General features: G+C 36.8%; 1 protein-coding gene across 1 annotated transcript in view; it reads left to right on the top strand.

The window, feature by feature from the left end:
• Positions 1 to 22,863, top strand: part of HERC5 (HECT and RLD domain containing E3 ubiquitin protein ligase 5) — a 73,847-nt gene that overhangs the window by 35,762 nt on the left and 15,222 nt on the right. Inside the window, exons 14-18 of the mRNA XM_077142883.1 lie at positions 2,569 to 2,676; positions 3,608 to 3,718; positions 6,460 to 6,621; positions 18,918 to 19,061; positions 19,898 to 20,064. Coding sequence (XP_076998998.1) covers positions 2,569 to 2,676; positions 3,608 to 3,718; positions 6,460 to 6,621; positions 18,918 to 19,061; positions 19,898 to 20,064 — 692 coding nt within the window. The remainder of the gene's footprint in view (positions 1 to 2,568; positions 2,677 to 3,607; positions 3,719 to 6,459; positions 6,622 to 18,917; positions 19,062 to 19,897; positions 20,065 to 22,863) is intronic.

Below are 22,863 nucleotides of genomic sequence, written 5' to 3'. Positions count from 1 at the left end.
GATCTCTCAGCAGAAACCATGGAGGCAAGAAGACAGTGGGATGATATATTTAAACTATTAAAAGAGAAAAACTGCCAACCAAGAATTCTGTATCTGGCAAAATTGTCCTTCAAAAATAAGGGAGAAATTAAAACATTTTCAGACAAAAAATCACTGAGAGAATTTGTGACCAAGAGACCAGCTCTGCAAGAAATACTAAAGGGAGCACTAGAGACAGATAGGAAGACAGAAGAGAGAGGTGTGGAGAAGAGTGTAGAAAGGAAGACTATGAGTAAAGGTAAAAAGAAGGAAAATTAGATATGACGTATAAAATCCAGAAGGCAAAATAGTAGAAGAAAGTACTACCCATACAGTAATAACACTGAATGTTAATGGATTAAACTCTCCAATCAAAAGACATAGTCTGGCAGAATGGATTAAAAAACAGGACCCATCTATATGCTGTCTCTACTCAAAGGTCATGAGGGCAAGGACACAAATGGACATTTACACACCAATGTTTATAGCAGCATTATTTACAATTACTAAGAAATGGAAACAGCCAAAATGCCCATCAACAGACGGCTGGCTGAACAAACTGTGGCATTTACATAAGATGGAATATTATGTAGCTGTAAGACAGAATAAAGTTATGAAGTATGTAACAACATGAATAGACCTTAAGGACATTATGCTGAGTGTGATTAGCCAGAAACAAAAGGACAAATACTGTATGGTCTCACTGATATGAACTGATATTAGTGAATAAACTTGGGATATTTCCTTGGTAACAGAGACCATCAGGAGGTAGAAATAGGGTAAGATATTGGGTAATTGGAGCTGAAGGGATACAGATTGTGCAACAGGACTGAATGTAAAAACTCAGAAATGGACGCAATATTACCTAACTGTAATACAATTATGCTAACACACTGAATGAAGCTGCATATGAGAATGATAGAGGGAGAAGGGCTGAGGCATAAATGAAATCACAAAGCAAGATAGACGATAAAGATTGAGATGGTATAATCTAGGAATGCCTAGAGCGTATAATGATAGTGACTAAATGTACAAAGTTAAAAAATGTTTTTGCATGAGGAAGAACAAAAGAATGTCATTACTGCAGTGTGCTGAAAATAGATGGTAATTAATATTTTAAAATTTCAACTTATGTGTGAGACTAAAGCAAAAAATGTTTATTTGGTACAAATTTGTACTTTGACTAGTGCATCTCCTAATATAACTTATGTAGATAGTTGGTTGAACACCTTAAGTACATGGAACTTTGTATAGTACATGAGATTTTGTTGGTTTGTCCAGGTGATGCCCTGATGAATCCCAGAGTGGTTTGATCAGTGAGTGGAAAAGTATTTGCAAAGTCCCCTTAGGGGAATGGTGAGAACGGGGGAAAACTGAACTTCCCCAAGTTAAATTCTTGATATTCTCACAAGCAGTGTGGGCAACCAGAGCTATAGGCTGAACCCCCAGTTTTGGGGTTTGTTCATATGAAACTTAACCCCACAGGGGATAGGTCAAGCCTACTTAAAATTAGACCTAAGAGTCACCCCCAGGAGGTCCTCTTGTTGCTCAGATGTGGCCTCTCTCTCCAGCCAACACAGCAAGCAAACTCACCACCCTTCCCCTGTCTACATGGGACATGACTCCCAGGGGTGTGGATCATCTTCCTGGCAATGTGGAACAGAAATCCAAGAATGAGCTGAGATTCAGCATCAAGGGATTGAGAAAACCTTCTCGACCAAAAGGGGGAAGAGTGAAATGAGACTAAGTGTCAATGGCTGAGAGATTCCAGAGTCGAGAGGTTATCCTGGAGGTTATTCTTACACATTAAGTAGATATCACCTTGTTAACCAAGATGTAATGGAGAGGCTGGAGGGAACTGCCTGAAAATGTAGAACTGTGTTTCAGTAGCCATGTTTCTTGATGATGATTGAATAATGATATAGCTTTCACAATGTGACTGTGTGATTGTGAAAACCTTGTGTCTGATGCTCCTTTTATCTACCTTATCAACAGACAAGTAGAACATATGGAATAAAAATAAATAATAGGGGGAACAAATGTTAAAATAAATTTAGTTTGAAATGCTAGTGATAAATGAAAGCGAGGAGTAAGGGGTATGGTATGTATAATCTTTTTTTCTCTCTGTTATCATTTTATTTCTTTTTCTGTTGTCTTTTTATTTCTTTTTCTGAACTGATGCAAATGTTCTAAGAAATGATGAATATGCAACTATGTGATGATATTAAGAATTACTGATTATATATGTAGAATGGAATGATATGTTAATGTTTTTGTTTGTTCTTAATTTTTTAATTAATAAATAAATTTTAAAATAAAGTTTTTCTATGAATTAAAAAATAAATAGAAATCTATCATTATAGTGCCAGTCTCTACCATTAAATGCTAGATATTCTTTATGTTCATGAAAATTTGAGACTTTGGTAATGGAAGATTTAGAGCTTCATTCACACCGTTAAAAAGAGTGTTTGATTTGCTGTTTAGTCTCATTATCTAATGGCCATTAAACAAAACTGTCTTTAAATATAAAACTTTCATATTTTCTTTAAGGTAAACCAGGTAAAACGTTACCTGCCTGAAAATACTTTCATCATAAATGAACTCTCAGATTGGTTCAACTTTTATGGTGAAGCACTTAGAAGTTCCCTTGCGAAGTTGGTAAGTATGCCATGTATAAAGGAAGAAGCTAAAAATCTGTGAGTTAATATGGCATTTCTGTGATAACATTCTATATGAGTTTCTGATACACATTGCACTCTGCAAAAATGCGTAACAAAATAGCAGCATTTATGGGAGAATCGAGAACTTCAAAACCCATGCAAATTTGTAGCGAGTACTAACAGAAAAGATAATCAATGCCTGGGGAGTTAACTTGGATCACTCAGGCAAGAGGCTCATAGAGACTCACAACAGTATGAAAATGTGCAAAAGCAAGAAAGTAGAAATCTACCTACATTCTGGTTAGGAAAGAACTGGTGGTACTGAGATAACACCGATGCAAAAAGAGCTCTCAGCTCATGAAACTGCTGAGTTGGTTATGGAAGGCAGCATAGCTCACCAGGAAGCAAGAGCCCACAGTGTAGGGTTGGGTTGTGACTTTGTAGAGAGTGCCTTGGGTACAGTTAATCATTTTTTATTTTCTTAAAATACAGCTAAATTGCTCAGATGAAATATTTTTCCTCTTCTCTTAAGGTTATAATTTTATTTCATCAACCCTTACACAGCAAAAATCATGTATACAGTAACCAGTTTTCCACATTCTTTCATTCCCCTATTTACTAAATACATCTGAGCTAATTCACATCTGTAGAAACACAGGTTGCAACAAAGCAGACTCTGAGAAAGTGTCCAACTATATAATTAACTGTTAACTTAATGGACATTCAAAATACTAGGCATTCAATATACCTTCCATTGATACCTATTAAATATATTTTCTTACAATTCTACTTATGTAAATATTACTGATCAGCAATTTGATTGCTTTGACTTAAAGTATGAGATTTTAGATCAGCAGGTATCATAAGGCTATGATGTAAGATTTCTTTATCCTTTAATTTATCACAACTATTGTCATTTCCATTTTTAGGACACTTCAGTAGTCTTCCCGGGTCCTATCTTATTCAGATGCTTTCCATTTATTTTTAATGTTCTGTCAAAAATTAAACTACTCTATGCAGATGCATTTTTAAAAAAACTGGTAAGTATGCCTATTCTTTATTGTTTTCATTAATATAACTCCCATGATAAATATCTTCTTATGCATATACCATTTAGGGTAACAAATAGTCACAGTATTCAAGGGGCTTAAATTCTAGTAAAGAAAGCAAAGCAGACTGTCATAACTTGAGACACATTAGGGTTTCAGTAGCAAAGGATAGAGCTTGGGCAACTTGTCTAGTTGTAGGGCTTTTGCCTGAAGTTGTTGAAGTTGTCAGCCTATAGTCTCCTGAAGAGTGTTAAAAGAGGTATAGAAAGCTTGGGCTTGATTGGGACTAGCCCCAGTCCGAAGGAAGTCGAGTCTAATGAAAAGACATAGCAACAGGAATAAGGGTGGCAGAGAATCTTGAAATCAGAGTACAAAGGCACCTTGGCCTTTAGCTGCATTAAGACTAGGACCCCACAGATGCTTGGAACTCTGTGATATATCATAATCAAGGTTTGTAAAAAGTACCCCCTTTTCAATGTACCATTGCCGGCTGAGTCCGTCTGTCAGCCTAACCAGAAAAATGGTTTTGAACTTAAAATTGGACGATTTTTAAATATTTTTTTTGATATTTTTATTGACACATCATACACATACAGTTCATACATGGTGTACAGTCAGTGGCCCATGATATCATCACATAGTTCTGTATTTTTCACCATGATCATTTTTTAGAACATTTGCATCACTCCAGAAAAATAAATTAAAAAAATGAAAATACTGATACTGCTTAAGCCTCCCTCTCATTGACCACTAGTATTTCCATCTACCCAATTTCTTGTACCTCTTATCCCACCCCCCATTATTTATTCTTTATCCATATTTTTTTTACTCATCCATCCATACCAGATAAAAGAAGCCTCAGACACAAGGTTTTCACAATCATACAATCACATTGTAGAAGTTATATCTTTATACAATTGTCTTCTAGAATCAAGGCTACTGGAACACAGCTCAACAGTTTCAGGTACTTCATTCCAGCCACTCCAATACAACATAGACTAAAAAGGGTTATCTATATAGTGCATAAAAATAACCTCCAGGATAACCTCTCAACTCTGTCTGAAATTTCAGCCTCTGAAACGTTATTTTGTCTCATTTCTCTCTTTTCCCTTTTGGTGAAGAAGACTTTCTTAATCCCATGATGCCAGGTCCTGGCTAATCCTGGAAGTTCTGTCCCACATTGCCAGGGAGATTTACACCCCTGGGAGTCATATCTCATGTAGAAGAGAGGGCAGTAAGTTCACCTATCCAGTTGGCTTAGAGAGAGAGGCCACATCTGAGCAACAAAAGAGGTTCTCTAGGGGGTGACTCTTAGGCATAATTTAAAGTAGGGTTAGCCTGTCCTTTGCAGGAATAAGTCTCATAGGAGCAAACCCCAAGATTGAGGGCTTGGCCTATTGATTTGGTTGTCCCTACTGCTTGCAAGAATATCAGAAATTCTCCAAATGGGGAAGTTGAATCTTTCTCCTTTCTCCCTGATCCCCCATTGGAACTTCTCAAATGCTTTATTCACTGCCCAAATTACTTTGGGATGTATCAGGGCATCACACTAACCTGGACAAACCAACAAAATCTGATGCCCTTAAAAATTGGACAATTTTTAATGCCTAGGAAAATGTATAAGATAACCTCCATTTCATTGAATTTTCATAAGAATTAAACTCATTAATATAGGAAAACATTCAGAACAGTGTTTCACATAAAATGAATGCCCCCAAATGTTAGCTATTCTTATCATCTTCACTTTTACTCTTATATATGCAATATGTGTGCATAATATTCAAATATAAATTTAAAAAGTAGATACTTTCACATATATTTGCATTTACTATAATAAAACAAAACTATTTTTTTGTTAAAACAGCATGTTCTACAATCAAGTTTTTTTTACCCGTTTTCTCTGAAGGTTATAATTCTGCTCCTACTAGCCCATCAACCACTGCCCAGTAAAAATTGTGTATGATTTAACAAAATAGTTAAATTGATTTATGATTTCTGAATATGGCCATGAATGAAATATATAACAAATGAAGGAAGAAGAAAAAAAGATATAAGAACTTTATATATTTATTTTGTTTTGCATACTATATACTTATTCTTCTGTTTTTAAATAAGCTTCCAGCGACAATTTGTGAAACTGGTATTTGATTGTTCTTTGTTTCGTGAAGAGCCACAGACTTTATTAACCCCAAGTTGCCATTTTGTCTCGTGTATTAACTTCTTAGATTAACTGTCCCCTGACAAATCTTTTCTGTGGTATTTCCTCTTACAATGGGAGATATTTGGAGAGATCTCTCATGCCATTTTTTAACCCCAACAGTCTGCTTCCTTTCTAAACATCTAAACATCCCTTCTGAATTAAATTATTTTGGTACAGTTTATTATTTCTTTGGACACTAACTGTCCCTTAGACTATTGATGGTAATTTGCTTTGGTAATTTACATATTAATAATCGTATTTACAAGACAAAGTGGTCCAGTGAAACCTGCATCTGGTCACTTACCTGCTTACCCAGGTTGACTCCACAAATCTTTGTGTTCCATAGGTCCTGTTTTCCTTCTGCTCATTGAATGTGAATAATGAATATATGACTTATCCCCAATGGCATATATAAGAGCTTTTTCATAAATGTTTGTATGTGCATTTATAAACTGAACCAAATTGTTCTTACAAATTTCTAGTTAGAGAGGGCAAATGGCAAAATGAAGTGAAACATTTCTGATTTTTTTAGGGAGGACCCTTTATGAATTTCCTAGGAACTGTGGAACAAAGATGGTCCGAATTACCTTTTCTGCCTACCTATAATCTAAAAGTCAGAAGGAGTGACTTGGTTGAGGATGTTTTGAATCAGCTAAATCAGTCTGAGGATGAAGACCTGAATAAACAGTTATCGGTAAAGTGTAATTCTCACTTAATATTTTTGCTGCTGAGAGAGGAAAGACTTTTGAATGTATAAAAGGGTCTCATAAGGATGAAATTATCTCCTTGTGCCACGAGGTTGTCTGTCTTTGGGTTTTAGATGGTAGCTGTGGACACTTACTCAGTAGTACAGTTGGACTAAGGAACAGAAGATGAAATAGTTGTTCTTTCCCAACTGGCTCAGTTAGAAAGCCTAGGATTAGCCCTAAGAGATCTAGTCCCACCTGAGGGTTAATTACCAGCTTGCAGGGATTCCCAGTTTTTTTTATTGTGAGATGGATTTGACATGGAGAAGAATTGCAAGTTGATTTCTGCTCTCAAGCAGGAGCTCAAGTTGCTGTTTGGAAGAAATAACTTCCTCTTTGTTGACTACAGAGTTATTTTGAGATATAATTGTAGATACAACCGTGTTTTGAACATTCATAAATTCATAAATGGTTTTTGGTTTAGTTACTATATAACTTGTCTTAACTAGGTAGATATTTGACTCAGGGAGTAGTCACAGTCACCAGTAGATCTTAGAATGCTTTCCTTGTGCCAGGGACAGTTTTGAATGCTTTACATTTATATTTTTTCCTTTCAGCATCACCATGCACTAGGTTCCATTTTGCCCCTGTTTTATTCATTTTTTTATTTATTAAACATACCAACATATAAACACAAACATTTTTACCATATGATCATTCCATTCTTACTCACAATATCATCACATAGCTGTATATTCATCATCACGATCATTTCTTATAACATTTGCATCAATTCAGAAAAAGAAATAAAAAGAAAACAGAAAAAAATTTATGCATACCATACCCCTTACCCCTCCCTCCATTGATCACTAGCATTTCAGTCTAAATAAATTTATTTTAACATTTGTTCCCCTATTATTTATTTTTTATGCATATGTATTACTCATCTGTTGATAAGGTAGATAAAAGGGGCATCACACACAAGGCTTTCACAATCACACAGTCACATTGCGAAAGTTATATCATTATATAGTCACCTTCAAGAAACATGGCTACTGGAACACAGCTCCACATCCTCAGGCAGTTCCCTCCAGCCTCTCCATTACACCTTAACTAAAAAGGTGATATCTGTATAATGCACAAGAATAACCTCCAGGATAACCTCTCGTCTCTGAAGTATCTCAGCCATTGACACTTTATTTTGTCTCGTTTCACTCTTCTTCTTTTTGGTCGAGAAGATTTTCTCAATGCCTTGATGCTAAGTCTCAGCTCATTCTAGGATTTCTGCTCCACGTTGTCAGGAAGGTCTATACCCCTGGGAGTCATGTCCCATGTAGAGAGGGGGAGGGTAGTGAGTGTGCTTGTCGTGTTGGCTGAGAGATAGAGGTCACATCTGAGCAACAACAGAGGTTCTCTTGGGGATGACTGTTAGGCTTAATTTTAAGTAGGTTTAGCCTATCCTTTGTGAGATTAAGTTACATATGAACAAACCCCAAGATTGGGGGCTCAGCCTGATGCTTTGGTTGTCCCCACTGCTTGTGAGAATATCAAGAATTCTCCACTTGAAAAAGTTGAATTTTCCCCCTTTCTCACCATTCCCCCACGGGGACTTTGGAAATGATTTTTTATTCACTGTTCCAATCACTCTGGCATTTATCAGGGCATCACTGTGGACAAACCTAAAAATCTCATGGCCTACTCAAGGTTCCATGTACTTACGGTGTTCACTTAAGCTGTCCACATAAGTTATATTAGGACACTAGTCAAAATATAAATTTTTTACCAAATAAATGTCTTTTGCTTTAGTCTCACACACAAGTTAAAATTTGAAAATATTAATTACCATCTATTTTCAACACCCTGCAGTATTGGCATTCCTTTGTTCTTCCTCATGCAAAAACATTTTTAAATTTGTGCATTTAGTCGCTATCATTATACACTCTAGGCATTCCTAGATTATACCGTCTCAGTCTTTATTGTTTATCTTTCCTTCTGATTTCATTTGTGCCCCGAGGCCTCCTTCTTCTATCATTCTCACATTCAGCGTTTTAACACAATTATATTACATTTAGGTAGTATTGTGCTCTCCATTTCTGAGTTTTTACAATCAGTCCTGTTGAACAATCTATATCCCTTCAGTTCCAATTACCCATTATCTATCCTATTTCTGTCTCCTGATGACTGTTCTTAACTGAAATTCTCCAAGTTCATTTATTAATTAATTTATTAATGGTCTCATATCAGTGAGACCATACAGTATTTGTCCTTTTGTTTCTGGCTAATCTCACTCAGGATAATGTCCATAAGGTCCATCCATGTTGTTACATGCTTCATAACTTTACTCTGTCTTAAAGCTGCATAGTATTCCATCGTGTGTATATACCATAGCTTGTGTAGCCACTCATCTGTTGATGGACATTTGGGCTGTTTCCATCTCTTCACAATTGTAAATAATGCTGCTGTAAACATTGGTATGCAAATGTGCATTTGTGTCTTTTCCCTCATGTCCTCTGAGTAGATACCTAGCAATGATATTGCTGGGTCATATGGCAATTCTATACTTTGCTTCCTGAGGAACCACCGAACTGCCTTCCACAGTGATTGTACGATTTGACATTTCCACCAACAGTGGATAAGTGTGCCTCTTTCTCCACATCCTCTCCAGCACTCCAGCCCTTGTGGTTTTCTATTTTATTGATAATGGTTGTTCTGGTGGGTGTGAGATGATATCTCATTGTGGTTTTGATTTGCATTTCCCTAATAGAAAGGAAGTTGAGTATCTTTTCATGTGCCTTTTGGCCTTTTGTATTTCCTCTTCTGAGAAGTCTTTTGTCCATTTTGTAATTGGGTTGTCTGTCTTTTTGTTGTTGAGGTGAACAATCTGTTTATATATTCTGGATACTAGACCTTTATCTGATATATCATTTCCAAATATTGTCTCCCATTGTGTAGGCTGTCTTTTTACTTTTTTGACAAAGTTTTTTGATGCACAAAGTGTTTGATTTTGAGGAGTTTCCCATTTCTTTCTTTCTTTCTTCAATGCTCGTGCTTTGGGTATAAGATCTAGGGAACTACCTCCTATTATACGATTTATAAGATATTTCACTGCATTTTCTTCTAACAGTTTTATGGCCTTAGATCTAATGTTTAGGTCTTTGATCCATTTTGAGTTAATTTTTGTATAGGGTGTGAGATATGGATCATCTTTCATTCTTTTGCATGTGGATATCCAATTCTCTAGGCACCATTTATTGAAGACACTATTCTGTCCCAGGTGAGTTGCCTTGACTGCCTTATCAAAGATCAGTTGTCCATAGATGAGAGGGTCTATATCTGAACACTCTATTCTATTCCATCGGTCAGTATGTCTATCTTTATGCCAGTACCATGCTGTTTTGACCACTGCAGCTTTGTAATACACCTTAAAGTTAGGTAGCGTGAGAACTCTGCCTTCATTTTTCTTTCTCAGGATGCCTTTAGCTATTTGGGGCATCCTGCCCTTCCAGATAAATTTGGTTATTGGTTTTTCTATTTCTGAAAAGCCAGTTTTGGGGATTTTAATTGATACTGCATTGAAACTGTAAATCAGTTTAGGTAGAAATGACATCTTAACTATATTTAGTCTTCCAATCCATGAATATGGTATGCCCTTCCATTTATTTAGGTCTTCTGTGATTTCTTTTAACAATTTCTTGTAATTTTCTTTGAATAGGTCTTTTGTCTCTTTAGTTAAATTTATCCTAAAACTTTTATTCTTCTGGTTGCAATTGTAAATGGAATTTTTTCTTGATTTCCCCCTCAGCTTGTCCATTACTCGTGTATAGAAACACTACATATTTTTGAGTATTGATCTTGTAACCTGCCACTTTGCTGTACTCATTTATTAGCTCTAGTAGTTTTGCTGTGGATTTTTCAGGGTTTTCAATGTATGGTGTCATGTCATCTGTAAACAGTGAGAGTTTTACTTCTTCCTTTCCAATTCTGATGCATTGTATTTCTTTTTCTTGTCTAATTGCTCTGGCTAGAACTTCCAACACAATGTTGAATAACAGTGGTGATAGTGGACATCCTTACCTTGTTCCTGATCTTAGGAGAGTTTTCAGTTTTTCCCCTTTGAGGATGATGTTAGCTGTGGGCTTTTCATATATTTCCTTTATCATGTTGAGGAAGTTCCATTCTATTCCTATCCTTTGAAGTTTCTTCAATAGGAAAGGATGTTGAATTTTGTCAGATGCCTTTTCTGCATCAATTGAGATGATCATGTGGTTTTTCAGCTTTGATTTGTTGATATGATATATTACTTAATTGATTTTCTTATGTTGAACCATTCTTGCATACCTGGAACGAATCCTACTTGGTCATGGTGTATAATTCTTTTAATGTGCTGCTGGATTCGATCTCCAAGGTTTTTGGTGAGGATTTTTGCATCTGTATTCATTAGAGAAGTTGGTTTGTAGTTTTTTCTTTTTGTCATATCTTTGTTTGGCTTTTTGCCCCTGTTTTACAGACAGGGAAGCTGAGGTACTGAACTGCTAAGTAACTTATCCATTGGTAAAACAGCTAATAAGTTTTAGAGCTGGGATTTCAGCCATACCATTAGGCTCCTGTACCCCCACTTAATCAAGACAATATGAATTGCCTGATAATATTGATGAGAGTGGTTTTTTTTTAATTTATTTATTAATTAAAAAAAATTAACAAACAGAACATTAAGATGTCATTCCATTCTACATATACAATCAGTAATTCTTAATATCATCACATAGTTGCATATTCATCATTTCTAGAACATTTGCACAGTCTGTATCCCTTCAGCTCCAATTACCCATTATCTTACCCTGTTTCTAACTCCTGCTGGTCTCTGTTACCAATGACATATTCCAAGTTTATTCTTGAATGTCGGTTCACATCAGTGGGACCATACAGTATTTGTCCTTTAGTTTTTGGCTAGACTCACTCAGCATAATGTTCTCCAGGTCCATCCATGTTATTACATGCTTCATAAGTTTATTCTGTCTTAAAGTTGCATAATATTCCATCGTATGTATATACCACAGTTTGTTTAGCCACTCGTCTGTTGATGGACATTTTGGCTGTTTCCATCTCTTTGCAATTGTAAGTAATGCTGCTATAAACATTGGTGTGCAAATGTCCATTTGTGTCTTTGCCCTTAAGTCCTCTGAGTAGATACCTAGCAATGGTATTGCTGGGTTGTATGGCAATTCTATATTCAGTTTTTTGAGGAACCGCCAAACTGCCTTCCACAGTGGTTGTGCCATTTGACATTCCCACCAATAGTTGATAAGTGTGCCTCTTTCTCCGCATCCTCTCCAGCACTTGTCATTTTCTGTTTTGTTGATAATGGCCATTCTGGTGGGTGTGAGATGATATCTCATTGTGGTTTTGATTTGGATTTCTCTAATGGCCAGGGACATTGAGCATCTCTTCATGTGCCTTTTGGCCATTTGTATTTCCTCTTCTGAGAGGTGTCTGTTCAAGTCTTTTTCCCATTTTGTAATTGGGTTGGCTGTATTTTTGTTGTTGAGTTGGACAATCTCTTTATAAATTCTGGATACTAGACCTTTATCTGAAATGTCGTTTCCAAATATTGTCTCCCATTGTGTAGGCTGTCTTTCTACTTTTTTCGTGAAGTTCTTTGATGCACAATAGTGTTTAATTTTGAGGAGCTCCCATTTATTTATTTATTTCTTCAGTGCTCTTGCTTTAGGTTTAAGGTCCATAAAACCGCCTCCAATTGTAAGTTTCATAAGATATCTCCCAACATTTTCCTCTAACTGTTTTATGGTCTTAGACCTAATGTTTAGATCTTTGATCCATTTTGAGTTAACTTTTGTATAGGGTGTGAGATACGGGCCCTCTTTCATTCTTTTGCATATGGATATCCAGTTCTCTAGGCACCATTTATTGAAGAGACTGCTCTGTCCCAGGTGAGTTGGCTTGACTGCCTTATCAAAGATCAAATGTCCATAGATGAGAGGGTCTATATCTGAGCACTCTATTCGATTCCATTGGTCAATATATCTATCTTTATGCCAATACCATGCTGTTTTGACCACTGTGGCTTCATAATATGCCCTAAAGTCCGGCAGCGTGAGACCTCCAGCTTCGTTTTTTTCTTCAAGATACTTTTAGCAATTCGGGGCACCCTGCCATTCCAGATAAATTTGCTTATTGGTTTTTCTGTTTCTGAAAAATAAGTTGTTGGGATTTTGATTGGTATTGCATTGAATCTGTAAATCAATTTAGGTAGGTTTGACATCTTAACTATATTTAGTCTTCCAATCCATGAACACGGTATGCCCTTCCATCTATTTAGGTCCTCTGTGATTTCTTTTAACAGTTTTTTGTAGTTTTCTTTGTATAGGTTTGTTGTCTCTTGAATTAAATTTATTCCTAGGTATTTTATTCTTTTAGTTGCAATTATAAATGGGATTCACTTCTTGATTTCCCCCTCAGCTTGTTCATTGCTAGTGTATAGAAATGCTACAGATTTTTGAATGTTGATCTTGTAATCTGCTACTTTGCTGTACTCATTTATTAGCTCTAGTAGTTTTGTTGTGGATTTTTCCGGATTTTTGACGTATAGTATCATATCATCTGCAAACAGTGATAGTTTTACTTCTTCCTTTCCAATTTTGATGCCTTGTATTTCTTTTTCTTGTCTAATTGCTCTGGCTAGAACCTCCAACATGATGTTGAATAACAGTGGTGATAATGGACATCCTTGTCTTGTTCCTGATCTTAGGGGGAAAGTTTTCAATTTTTCCCCATTGAGAATAATATTAGCTGTGGGTTTTTCATATATTCCCTCTATCATTTTAAGGAAGTTCCCTTGTATTCCTATCTTTTGAAGTGTTTTCAACAGGAAAGGATGTTGAATCTTGTCAAATGCCTTCTCTGCATCAACTGAGATGATCATGTGATTTTTCTGCTTTGATTTGTTGATATGGTGTATTACATTAATTGATTTTCTTATGTTGAACCATCCTTGCATACCTGGGATGAATCCTACTTGGTCATGATGTATAATTCTTTTAATGTGTTGTTGGATTCAATTTGCTAGAATTTTGTTGAGGATTTTTGCATCTATATTCATTAGAGAGATTGGTCTGTAGTTTTCTTTTTTTGTAATATCTTTGCCTGGTTTTGGTATGAGGGTGATGTTGGCTTCATAGAATGAATTAGGTAGCTTTCCCTCCACTTTGATTTTTTTGAAGAGTTTGAGGAGAGGTGGTACTAATTCTTTCAGGAATGTTTGGTAGAATTCACATGTGAAGCCGTCTGGTCCTGGACTTTTCTTTTTAGGAAGCTTTTGAATGACTGCTTCAATTTCTTTACTTGTGATTGGTTTCTTGAGGTCATCTATTTCTTCTTGAGTCAAAGTTGGTTGTTCATGCCTTTCCAGGAACCTATCCATTTTATCTAAATTGTTGTATTTATTAGCGTAAAGTTGTTCATAGTATCCTGTTATTAACTCCTTTATTTCTGTGAGGTCAGTGGTTATGTCTCCTCTTCCATTTCTGATCTTATTTGTTTGCGTCCTCTCTCTTCTTCTTTTTCTCAGTGTTGCTAAGGGCCCATCAGTCTTATTGATTTTCTCATAGAACCGACTTCTGGTCTTATTGATTTTCTCTATTGTTTTCATGTTCTCAATTCCATTTATTTCTGCTCTAATCTTTGTTATTCCTTTCCTTTTGCTTGCTTTGGGGTTAGTTTGCTGTTCTTTCTCCAGTTCTTCCAAGTGGACAGTTAATTCCTGCATTTTTGCCTTTTCTTCTTTTCTAATATACGCATTTAGGGCAATAAATTTCCCTCTTAGCATGCCTTTGCTGCGTCCCATAGGTTTTGATATGTTGTGTTTTCGTTTTCATTCACCTCGAGATATTTACTAATTTCCCTTGCAATTTCTTCCTTTACCCACTCGTTGTTTAAGAGTGTGTTGTTGAGCCTCCACGTATTTGTGAATTTTCTGGTACTCCGCCTATTATTGATTTCCAACTTCATTCCTTTATGATCTGAGAAAGTGTTGTGTATGATTTCAATCTTTTTAAATTTGTTGAGACTTGCTTTGTGACCCAGCATATGGTCTATCTTTGAGAATGATCCATGAGCACTTGAGAAAAAGGTGTATCCTGCTGTTGTGGGATGCAATGTCCTATAAATGTCTGTTAAGTCTAGCTCATTTATTGTAATATTCAGATTCTCTATTTCTTTATTGATCCTCTGTCTAGATGTTCTGTCCATTGATGAGAGTGGTGAATTGAAGTCTCGAACTATTATGGTATATGTGTCTATTTCCCTTTTCAGTAATTGCAGTGTATTCCTCACGTATTTTGGGGCATTCTGGTTCGGTGCATAAATATTTATGATTGTTATGTCTTCTTGTTTAATTGTTCCTTTTATTAGTAGATAGTGTCCTTCTTTGTCTCTTTTAACTGTTTTACATTTGAAGTCTAATTTGTTGGATATTAGTATAGCTACTCCTGCTCTTTTCTGGTTGTTATTTGCATGAAATATCTTTTCCCAACCTTTCACTTTCAACCTATGTTTATCTTTGGGTCTGAGATGTGTTTCCTGTAGACAGCATATAGAAGGATCCTGTTTTTTAATCCATTCTGCCAGTCTATGTCTTTTGATTGGGGAATTCAGTCCATTAACATTTAGTGTTATTACTGTTTGGATAATATTTTCCTCTACCATTTTGCCTTTTGTATTATGTACATCATATCTGATTTTCCTTCTTTCTACACTCTTCTCCATACCTCTCTCTTCTGTCTTTTCGTATCTGACTCTAGTGTTCCCTTTAGTATTTCTTGCAGAGCTTGTCTCTTGGTCACAAATTCTCTCAGTGACTTTTTGTCTGAGAATGTTTTAATTTCTCCCTCATTTTTGAAGGACAATTTTGCTGGATATAGGAGTCTTGGTTGGCAGTTTTTCTCTTTTAGTAATTTAAATATATCATCCCACTGTCTTCTAGCTTCCATGGTTTCTGCTGAGAAATCTACACATAGTCTTATTGGGTTTCCCTTGTATGTGATGGATTGTTTTTCTCTTGCTGCTTTCAAGATCCTCTCTTTTTCTTTGACCTCTGACATTCTAACTAGTAAGTATCTTGGAGAACGCCTATTTGGGTCTATTCTCTTTGGAGTGCGCTGCACTTCTTGGATCTGTAATTTTAGGTCTTTCATAAGAGTTGGGAAATTTTCAGTGATAATTTCTTCCATTAGTTTTTCTCCTCCTTTTCCCTTCTCTTCTCCTTCTGAGTCACCCACAACACGTATATTTGTGCACTTCATATTATCATTCAGTTCCCTGATCCTCTGGTCAAATTTTTCCATTCTTTTCCCTATAGTTTCTGTTTCTTTTTGGAATTCAGATGTTCCATCCTCCAGTTCACTAATTCTATCTTCTGTCTCTTTAAATCTACCATTGTAGGTATCCATTGTTTTTTCCATCTTTTCTACTTTGTCCTTCAATCCCATAAGTTCTGTAATTTATTTTTTCAGACTTTCTATTTCTTCTTTTTTGTTCAGCCCATGTCTTCTTCATGTCCTCCCTCAATTTATTGATTTGGTTTTTGAAGAGGCTTTCCATTTCTGTTCGTATATTCAGAATTAGTTGTCTCAGCTCCTGTATCTCATTTGAACTATTGGTTTGTTCCTTTGACTGGGCCATATCTTCAATTTTCCTAGCGTGATCCATTATTTTCTGCTGGCGTCTGGGCATTTAATCAGATTTCCCTGGGTGTGGGACCCAGCAGGTTGAAAGATTTTCCTGTGAAATCTCTGGGCTCTGTTTTTCTTATCCTGCCCAGTATGTGGTACTCGTGGCGCTCGTCTGTCTGCGGGTCCCACCAGTAAAAGATGCTGTGGCTCCTTTAACTTTGGATAACTCTCGCTGTGGGGAAGGGTCACCAGCCGAAGCGACTTGGGGGAGTGCCGATTCAAATCTCCCAGCCGGCCCAGGAATCCGCGCGTGCGGGGGGCGCCAGCCTCCGCGGCTTGGGGGAGTGCTGGTTCAAATCTCCCAGCCAGCCCAGGAAGCCAAGCATGGCGAGGGGCACCGGCCACCGCGGCTTGGGGGAATGCCGATGCAACGTTCCCAGCCGGACCAGGAAGCCACGTGTGTGGAAGGGACCCCAGTCGCCGGTCTCCGCGGTTTGGGGTACCTCCGATCCAATTCTCCCAGCCGGCCTGGGAGGCCGTGCTTGGGGGTGGGGGTGCCGGCCGCCGCGGCTTGAGGGGACCGCCTGTCCAATTCTTCCAGCCGGCCCGGGAAGGAGGGAGGGAGGGACTCCGGCCACCAGCCGCCCCAGCCCGGGGAAGCGCGCGCCCCTCGGGTATCTCACCGCAGCGGATTCTCCCAGCCGGTTCTGCCATTCCAGAATGGGGTATGCTGTCTTTTTGGTCTCTGTCGTGGCTCCGGGAGCTGTTCTGTACCGTTTCTATTTCTTTAGTAGCTGTTCTGGAGGAGGAACTAAGACCTGCGCATCTTACTAAGCCGCCATCTTCTCCGGAAGTCCCAGTCATAGGTCCTGGGGCTTGGATCTGGAAATGGTTTCTCTCTTTGAGGCTTTCTTAAAGAGCCAAAAGTCTCTAGAACGCTGGCTGAACAGAGAAACTCCAATGTCCACAAAATGCGCAGTTATCTTGCTCACCTGCTCTGCTGGGGCTCCAGAGATTCAGGCATTCATCCCATCTGTGTCACCAAATTGTTACCAGACAAAGGCTGTCGGTTTTTCTGCCCAACATACACAATTACCAATTCCTGAGACACCGGGGTTTCCAAGAGAGTAAAAGTTTATTACTACGTGTGTTGTAGGAGAGTAGACTGCCTAACACCCCAAAATCTGTCTTTGATGAGAGTGTTTTTGATAGGAGATCCCAGTTTATCACTTATCCTATTCAAATTAAAGAAATAGTGACTTTAGTAAAGCTCAATGTACTATTTTTAAAGTATGTTGTACTGGGGTTTGCACATAGTATTAGCATTTCCTTTTTTGTTTGTTTGTTTTGCATACAGATAATTTTATAAATCTAGAAAATTTACTATGCGATTCTAACTTGTGCTATTAAGTCCATTGCCATTCAGTCATTTTAGTTCCATTTTTATATTTCATTCATCCATTTTAAAATCCAGGTAACATTTCATGAGCAATTATCATCTGCCATACTCTGAGACATTAAAACATGTTTAAATTAGAACAGTGGTAGATTTACAGAAAAGTCATGCAGAAAGTATGCCTTCGACCTTGAATTGCCTGTAAGTGATAATTGAGGTTTAAAGAGAAAATGAGCATCCAGGGAAAGAGCAGAGAGAAAGGACAGAAATCCCAGGATAGAGCCACAGGAAACTCTGGTATTAAGGCAGCAAGGAAAAAAAGAGAGAGAAAGAGAGAAGGAAAAACCAGATGAGGGCTGCATAAAAGAAAGCAAGGGAGAAAAGAGTGTCAAGAAAGAGGAAGTCGTCAGAAGTGTGAAAATGAGTTCATGAAATGAAGGAAATGAGACATGTGACAGAGTCTTTGGAATTGGAAGCTAACAGGTTCTTGGCCATCTTGGAGAGAACTACTCTAGAAGAAAAGCAAGTTTGGAAGTGGGTGTACATTCTTCTCTGAAGTTTGGCACTCTAAAGTAAAAGGAGCCAGGACCTGATATTGTCTATGTTGGAAGCAATGCTTTCGGGTTTTCTTTTCTTTTTTAAGATAAAGGATACCTTCATACATTTGTAAAATGAAGTTAAAGATTCCTTGAAAGAATGGAGGGAGTAATAGAAGGAGCAAAGATGGGCTAAAATGGAATTATCTTGGGGAAGGGTTTGTGTCAACAGGTGATATGCTGCCTCCTCAAGGAGTGAACAAGCAAGCCAGGAACTCCAGTAAATACCGTATGCATGTGCTGGATTTTCAGTGTTATAAAAATCCTAATATTTATATTTATTTTCATTGTACTTAATGTCCTGATGAGTAGAATATTCATGCCAGTTGAAGTCAGTTTTGTGGTAGAGACCTTAGGTTTGGGGGTTTTACAGACATGGGATTAAATCTAGGCTGTACTACTTAGCCATTGTACAACCTTGGGAAAGTTTTTTTAAAACTCTGAATGCTTTATTACCCTCATAGAACTGATGGGGAGATTAAATGTGTTAATATAAACTGCTTACCACAATGCTATCAAATGCTTGGGTCCATAATTAATGTTAGTTCTTACTGTTACTAAATGAGATTTAACCTGTAGCAATACAGAGTCCTGAAAGTAATGCGTTATTTGCTTTATTTCCTCAGGTTTCCTTTACTGGAGAAATTGGCGATAGCATTGGGGGAGTCAGGGCAGAGTTCTTCCACTGTATGTTTGAAGAGATGACCCAACCAGAATATGGGATGTTCCTGTATCCTGAAGAGGCTGCCTGCATGTGGTTTCCTGTCAGGGTAAGTCTTCTTTTCCTTGCTTAGGTTGTCTCATGACAGAAACAGTGATCGTATACCATAGAAAATTAGCTTATCTAAACTGTTTCCTATTAGGAGAGGTATTATTGTTATAATTGTGATTTAATCTTCAATTCTAATAAGGTGATTATTTTCTTTAAAACAGAGTCTCATTTTTCTGAGTTCCCATGTCTATCCACCCAGGAAAACTTAAGCAATATGTTTTTGACGATTTATAGAATGTGGAAGTAAAAACAAATCCTTTTTCTCTCAGATACTTACTCTTTGTTTCAGTTCTCTTTTCTCAGATTTGCATTTAAAGATGAAGGCTATAAAAAAATAGTGAAAACTTTTTGAGGATTCCTGAACCTAAAATGTATCATTTCTTTTATGCTTTTTATATACTAACCGTGACTATGGCAGGGATTTAAATTGACTTAATGGCTGCAATTAACCCTAAATATTCTTTTTTTTTTTTTTTTTTTTTTTTTTTTTTTTAAGGAAAGACAGAGAGAAGGAAGGAAGGATAGAAGGAAGGAAGGAAGGAAGAAAGGGAAACATCTTTAAACATTTTCTTGTTTTATTGTATTTTGTTTTTCCGTTTTTTGTTACATGGGCTGGGGCCGGGAATCGAACCGAGGTCCTCCGGCATAGCAGGCAAGCACTTTGCCCGCTGAGCCACCGCGGCCCGCCCAACCCTAAATATTCTTTATCTCAAGCTTTTTGGTTTTAATTTGTGATTTGATTTTGAGAAGGGGGTAAAAGGTTTACCTAATATAAATATTCCATAGTGTTGGTAAGAATTCACAGTAATTTTAGATTTTTTTCTCTCTTTTTAGCCTAAATTTGAGAAGAAGAGATATTTTCTCTTCGGGGTATTATGTGGACTCTCCCTATCCAATTACACTTGTGCCAACATTCCTTTCCCACTGGCACTGTTTAAGAAGCTTTTGGACCAACCACCATCATTGGAAGACTTAAAAGAACTCAGTCCTGTTTTGGGAATGTAAGTGCATATATATTCCTTTTCGTTTCTTTCTTTGTTTTTTTCATGGGCAGGCACCGGGAATTGAACATGGGTCTCAAGCATGGCAGGTGAGAACTCTGCCACTGAGCCACCATTGCCCACCTGAATATAGTTCCTTTCTCAGGTGCCTATCTTAATATAGATTTAGATAAATATTTAAATACACACACATACCAATAATGTTTTCATGCTCGAGAGTAGGGCTCTGCACTTTAAACCAATCTTTGGTAAAAATTGTTGGGTAATGATTAAACTTTCCAGAATTAAGAAAACTTCATTGTTTCTCTAACTAGTTCTCAATCACTGCATTTATATTTGAACTTTGTATGGAAACAATCACAATAGACAGAGTACAGGTTACACTTTGGTGACCAAATCTTGTTTATTTTAAATGTTCTAAGTTCCCATTTAAAGTGGAAACTGTTATCCCTAAGTTAAAAGGCAAGCCACCACCTGGGAAAATATTTGCAGCATTACATATATAATATGAAGAGTTAATATCCCCTGCTGTATAAAGTATTCCTGCCCATTCACAAGAAAACTTGGCAAAACATTCAAAAAGGAAGTCTATAAAAAGAAGCAGTAGAAATAGTTCCCAAATGGAAAGATGCTCAGTCTCACTAGTGGTCATGGAATGCATATTAAAATGAGGAGCTAATTCATGCTACAGGTTGACAGTGGCTTAAAATATTGATACTGTATAGTGTTAACAAAGGTTTGGGAAGATTCGCTCTAATTTCAGTTATTGATCTTGGAAGTGTAAACTTCCTTTTCAGAGAATAATGTGGCAGTACTTATCAAAATAAAAAATGTGTTTGCCCCTTTAACACAGAAGTTCAACCTCTAGACAGTTCTCTTTACAGAACTACTCACCAAAAGGATTTATGTATGCTAATGTACAGGACATTATAATTCATAATATATAAAACTGACCTAAATGTCCATCAGTAGGGGAATTATATATCTTTTATATATTTATACAGTGGAATACTATAGAGATTTTGTTAATAATGAGAACAATGGTATGATTCTGTTATTATTATCCCCATATTACAGATGAGGAAACTAAAACACAGAGAAATTAGATTTGTTCAAGGCCTGACAGTGGCAGAACTATGATTTGAAGCGGGTCATCTGGTTCTAGAGTCAGCTATTAAATATTATACTAATAAGCCAAGGATAGAAATATTAAAAGCAAAAGATTTGGAAAGAAGAAGATAAATTTGTCATTAGTTTTTACTAAAAAAATTGAAGATAACCTAAATAATGCTTACATCTAAGAAGACTTGATATGCATATAACTTATTTTATATAGACGTATAAACCCAAAGATGTTTAAATTGATCTGTATCAGTGATTCTCACATTTTTCAGTCCCAAGACGCTCTTAAAAATTATTGAAGACACATAGAACTTTTGCTTATGTATGTTACATCTGTCAATATTAAAATATTAGAAATTAAAAGTGAGAAATAATAACAAAACAAAAAACAAGAAAAGAAAAAACCAAAAAAAACAAAAAGAGAAAGTGGGAAATATTTTAAATGCAGGGATATGCAGACATTCTATTAGCCATCAGAACATTTCAAATGTCATGTAACCACTGAAAACCTCCACTGCACGCTCGTGACAGAATGAGGCAAATAACATCTTAGTGTTATTATGAAAATAGTTTTGACCTTGCAGACCCCCTATAAATGTCTCACGGATTCCTTGGGGTTCCTAAGCCTGGACCACACTTTGAGAACCACTGATCTGTAAAGAAGTAAGACCTCTGATTTTACTCCCAGTAGGATTTTTCTTCTTTATTACAGAAATTGTGGCTTTATTGAATAATCATGCTTACATACAGTATTCCTATATAACACCCTATCATTATCACCTTGAAAGGTGTGCAAAAATGATGAAAATATAGGGGAATATATTTTTCACCTGGAATAGAGGATGTTTTTTTTTAACTTTTTTTTATTAATTAAAAAAATTAACAACAAACAAACATAGCAATATCATTCCATTCTACATATATAATCAGTAATTCTTAATATCATCACATAGTTGCATATTCATCATTTCTTAGAACATTTGCATCGATTTAGAAAAAGAAATAAAAAGACAACAGAAAAAGAAATAAAATGATAATAGAGAAAAAAAGTTGTACATACCATACCCCTTACCCCTTGCTTTCATTTACCACTAGCATTTCAAACTAAATTAATTTTAAAGTTTGTTCCCCCTATTATTTATTTTTATTCCATATGTTCTACTCTTCTGTTGATATGGTAGATAAAAGGAGCATCAGACACAAGGTTTTCACATTCACAGAGTCTCATTGTGAAAGCTATATCGTTGTTCAATCATCATCAAGAAACATGGCTACTGGAACACAGCTCTACATTTTTAGGCACTTCCCTCCAGCCTCTCCACTACATCTTGAACAACAAGGTGATATCTACTTAGTGCATAAAAATAACCTCCAGGATAACTCTCGACTCTGTTTGGAATCTCTCAGCCATTGACACTTAGTCTCATTTCACTCTTCCCCCTTTTAGTCAAGAAGGTTCTCTCAATCCCTTGATGTTAATTCTCAGCTCATTCTAGGGTTTTTCTCAGTCCCTTGATGCTGAGTCCCAGCTCAGTCCAGGATCTCTGTCCCACACTGCCAGGAAGGTCCACACCCCTGGGAGTCATGTCCCACGCAGAGAGGGGGAGGGTTGTGAGACTGCTGGTCATGTTGGCTGGAGAGAGAGGCCACATCTGAGCAACAAAAGAGGCTCTCTTG

This window comes from Tamandua tetradactyla, chromosome 24 (genome assembly GCF_023851605.1).
Source record: "Tamandua tetradactyla isolate mTamTet1 chromosome 24, mTamTet1.pri, whole genome shotgun sequence".
In the NCBI taxonomy this organism is placed as follows: Eukaryota; Metazoa; Chordata; class Mammalia; order Pilosa; family Myrmecophagidae; genus Tamandua; species Tamandua tetradactyla.
Note: the sequence above shows the minus strand (reverse complement) of the source record. Positions and strands in the feature narration are given on the sequence as shown.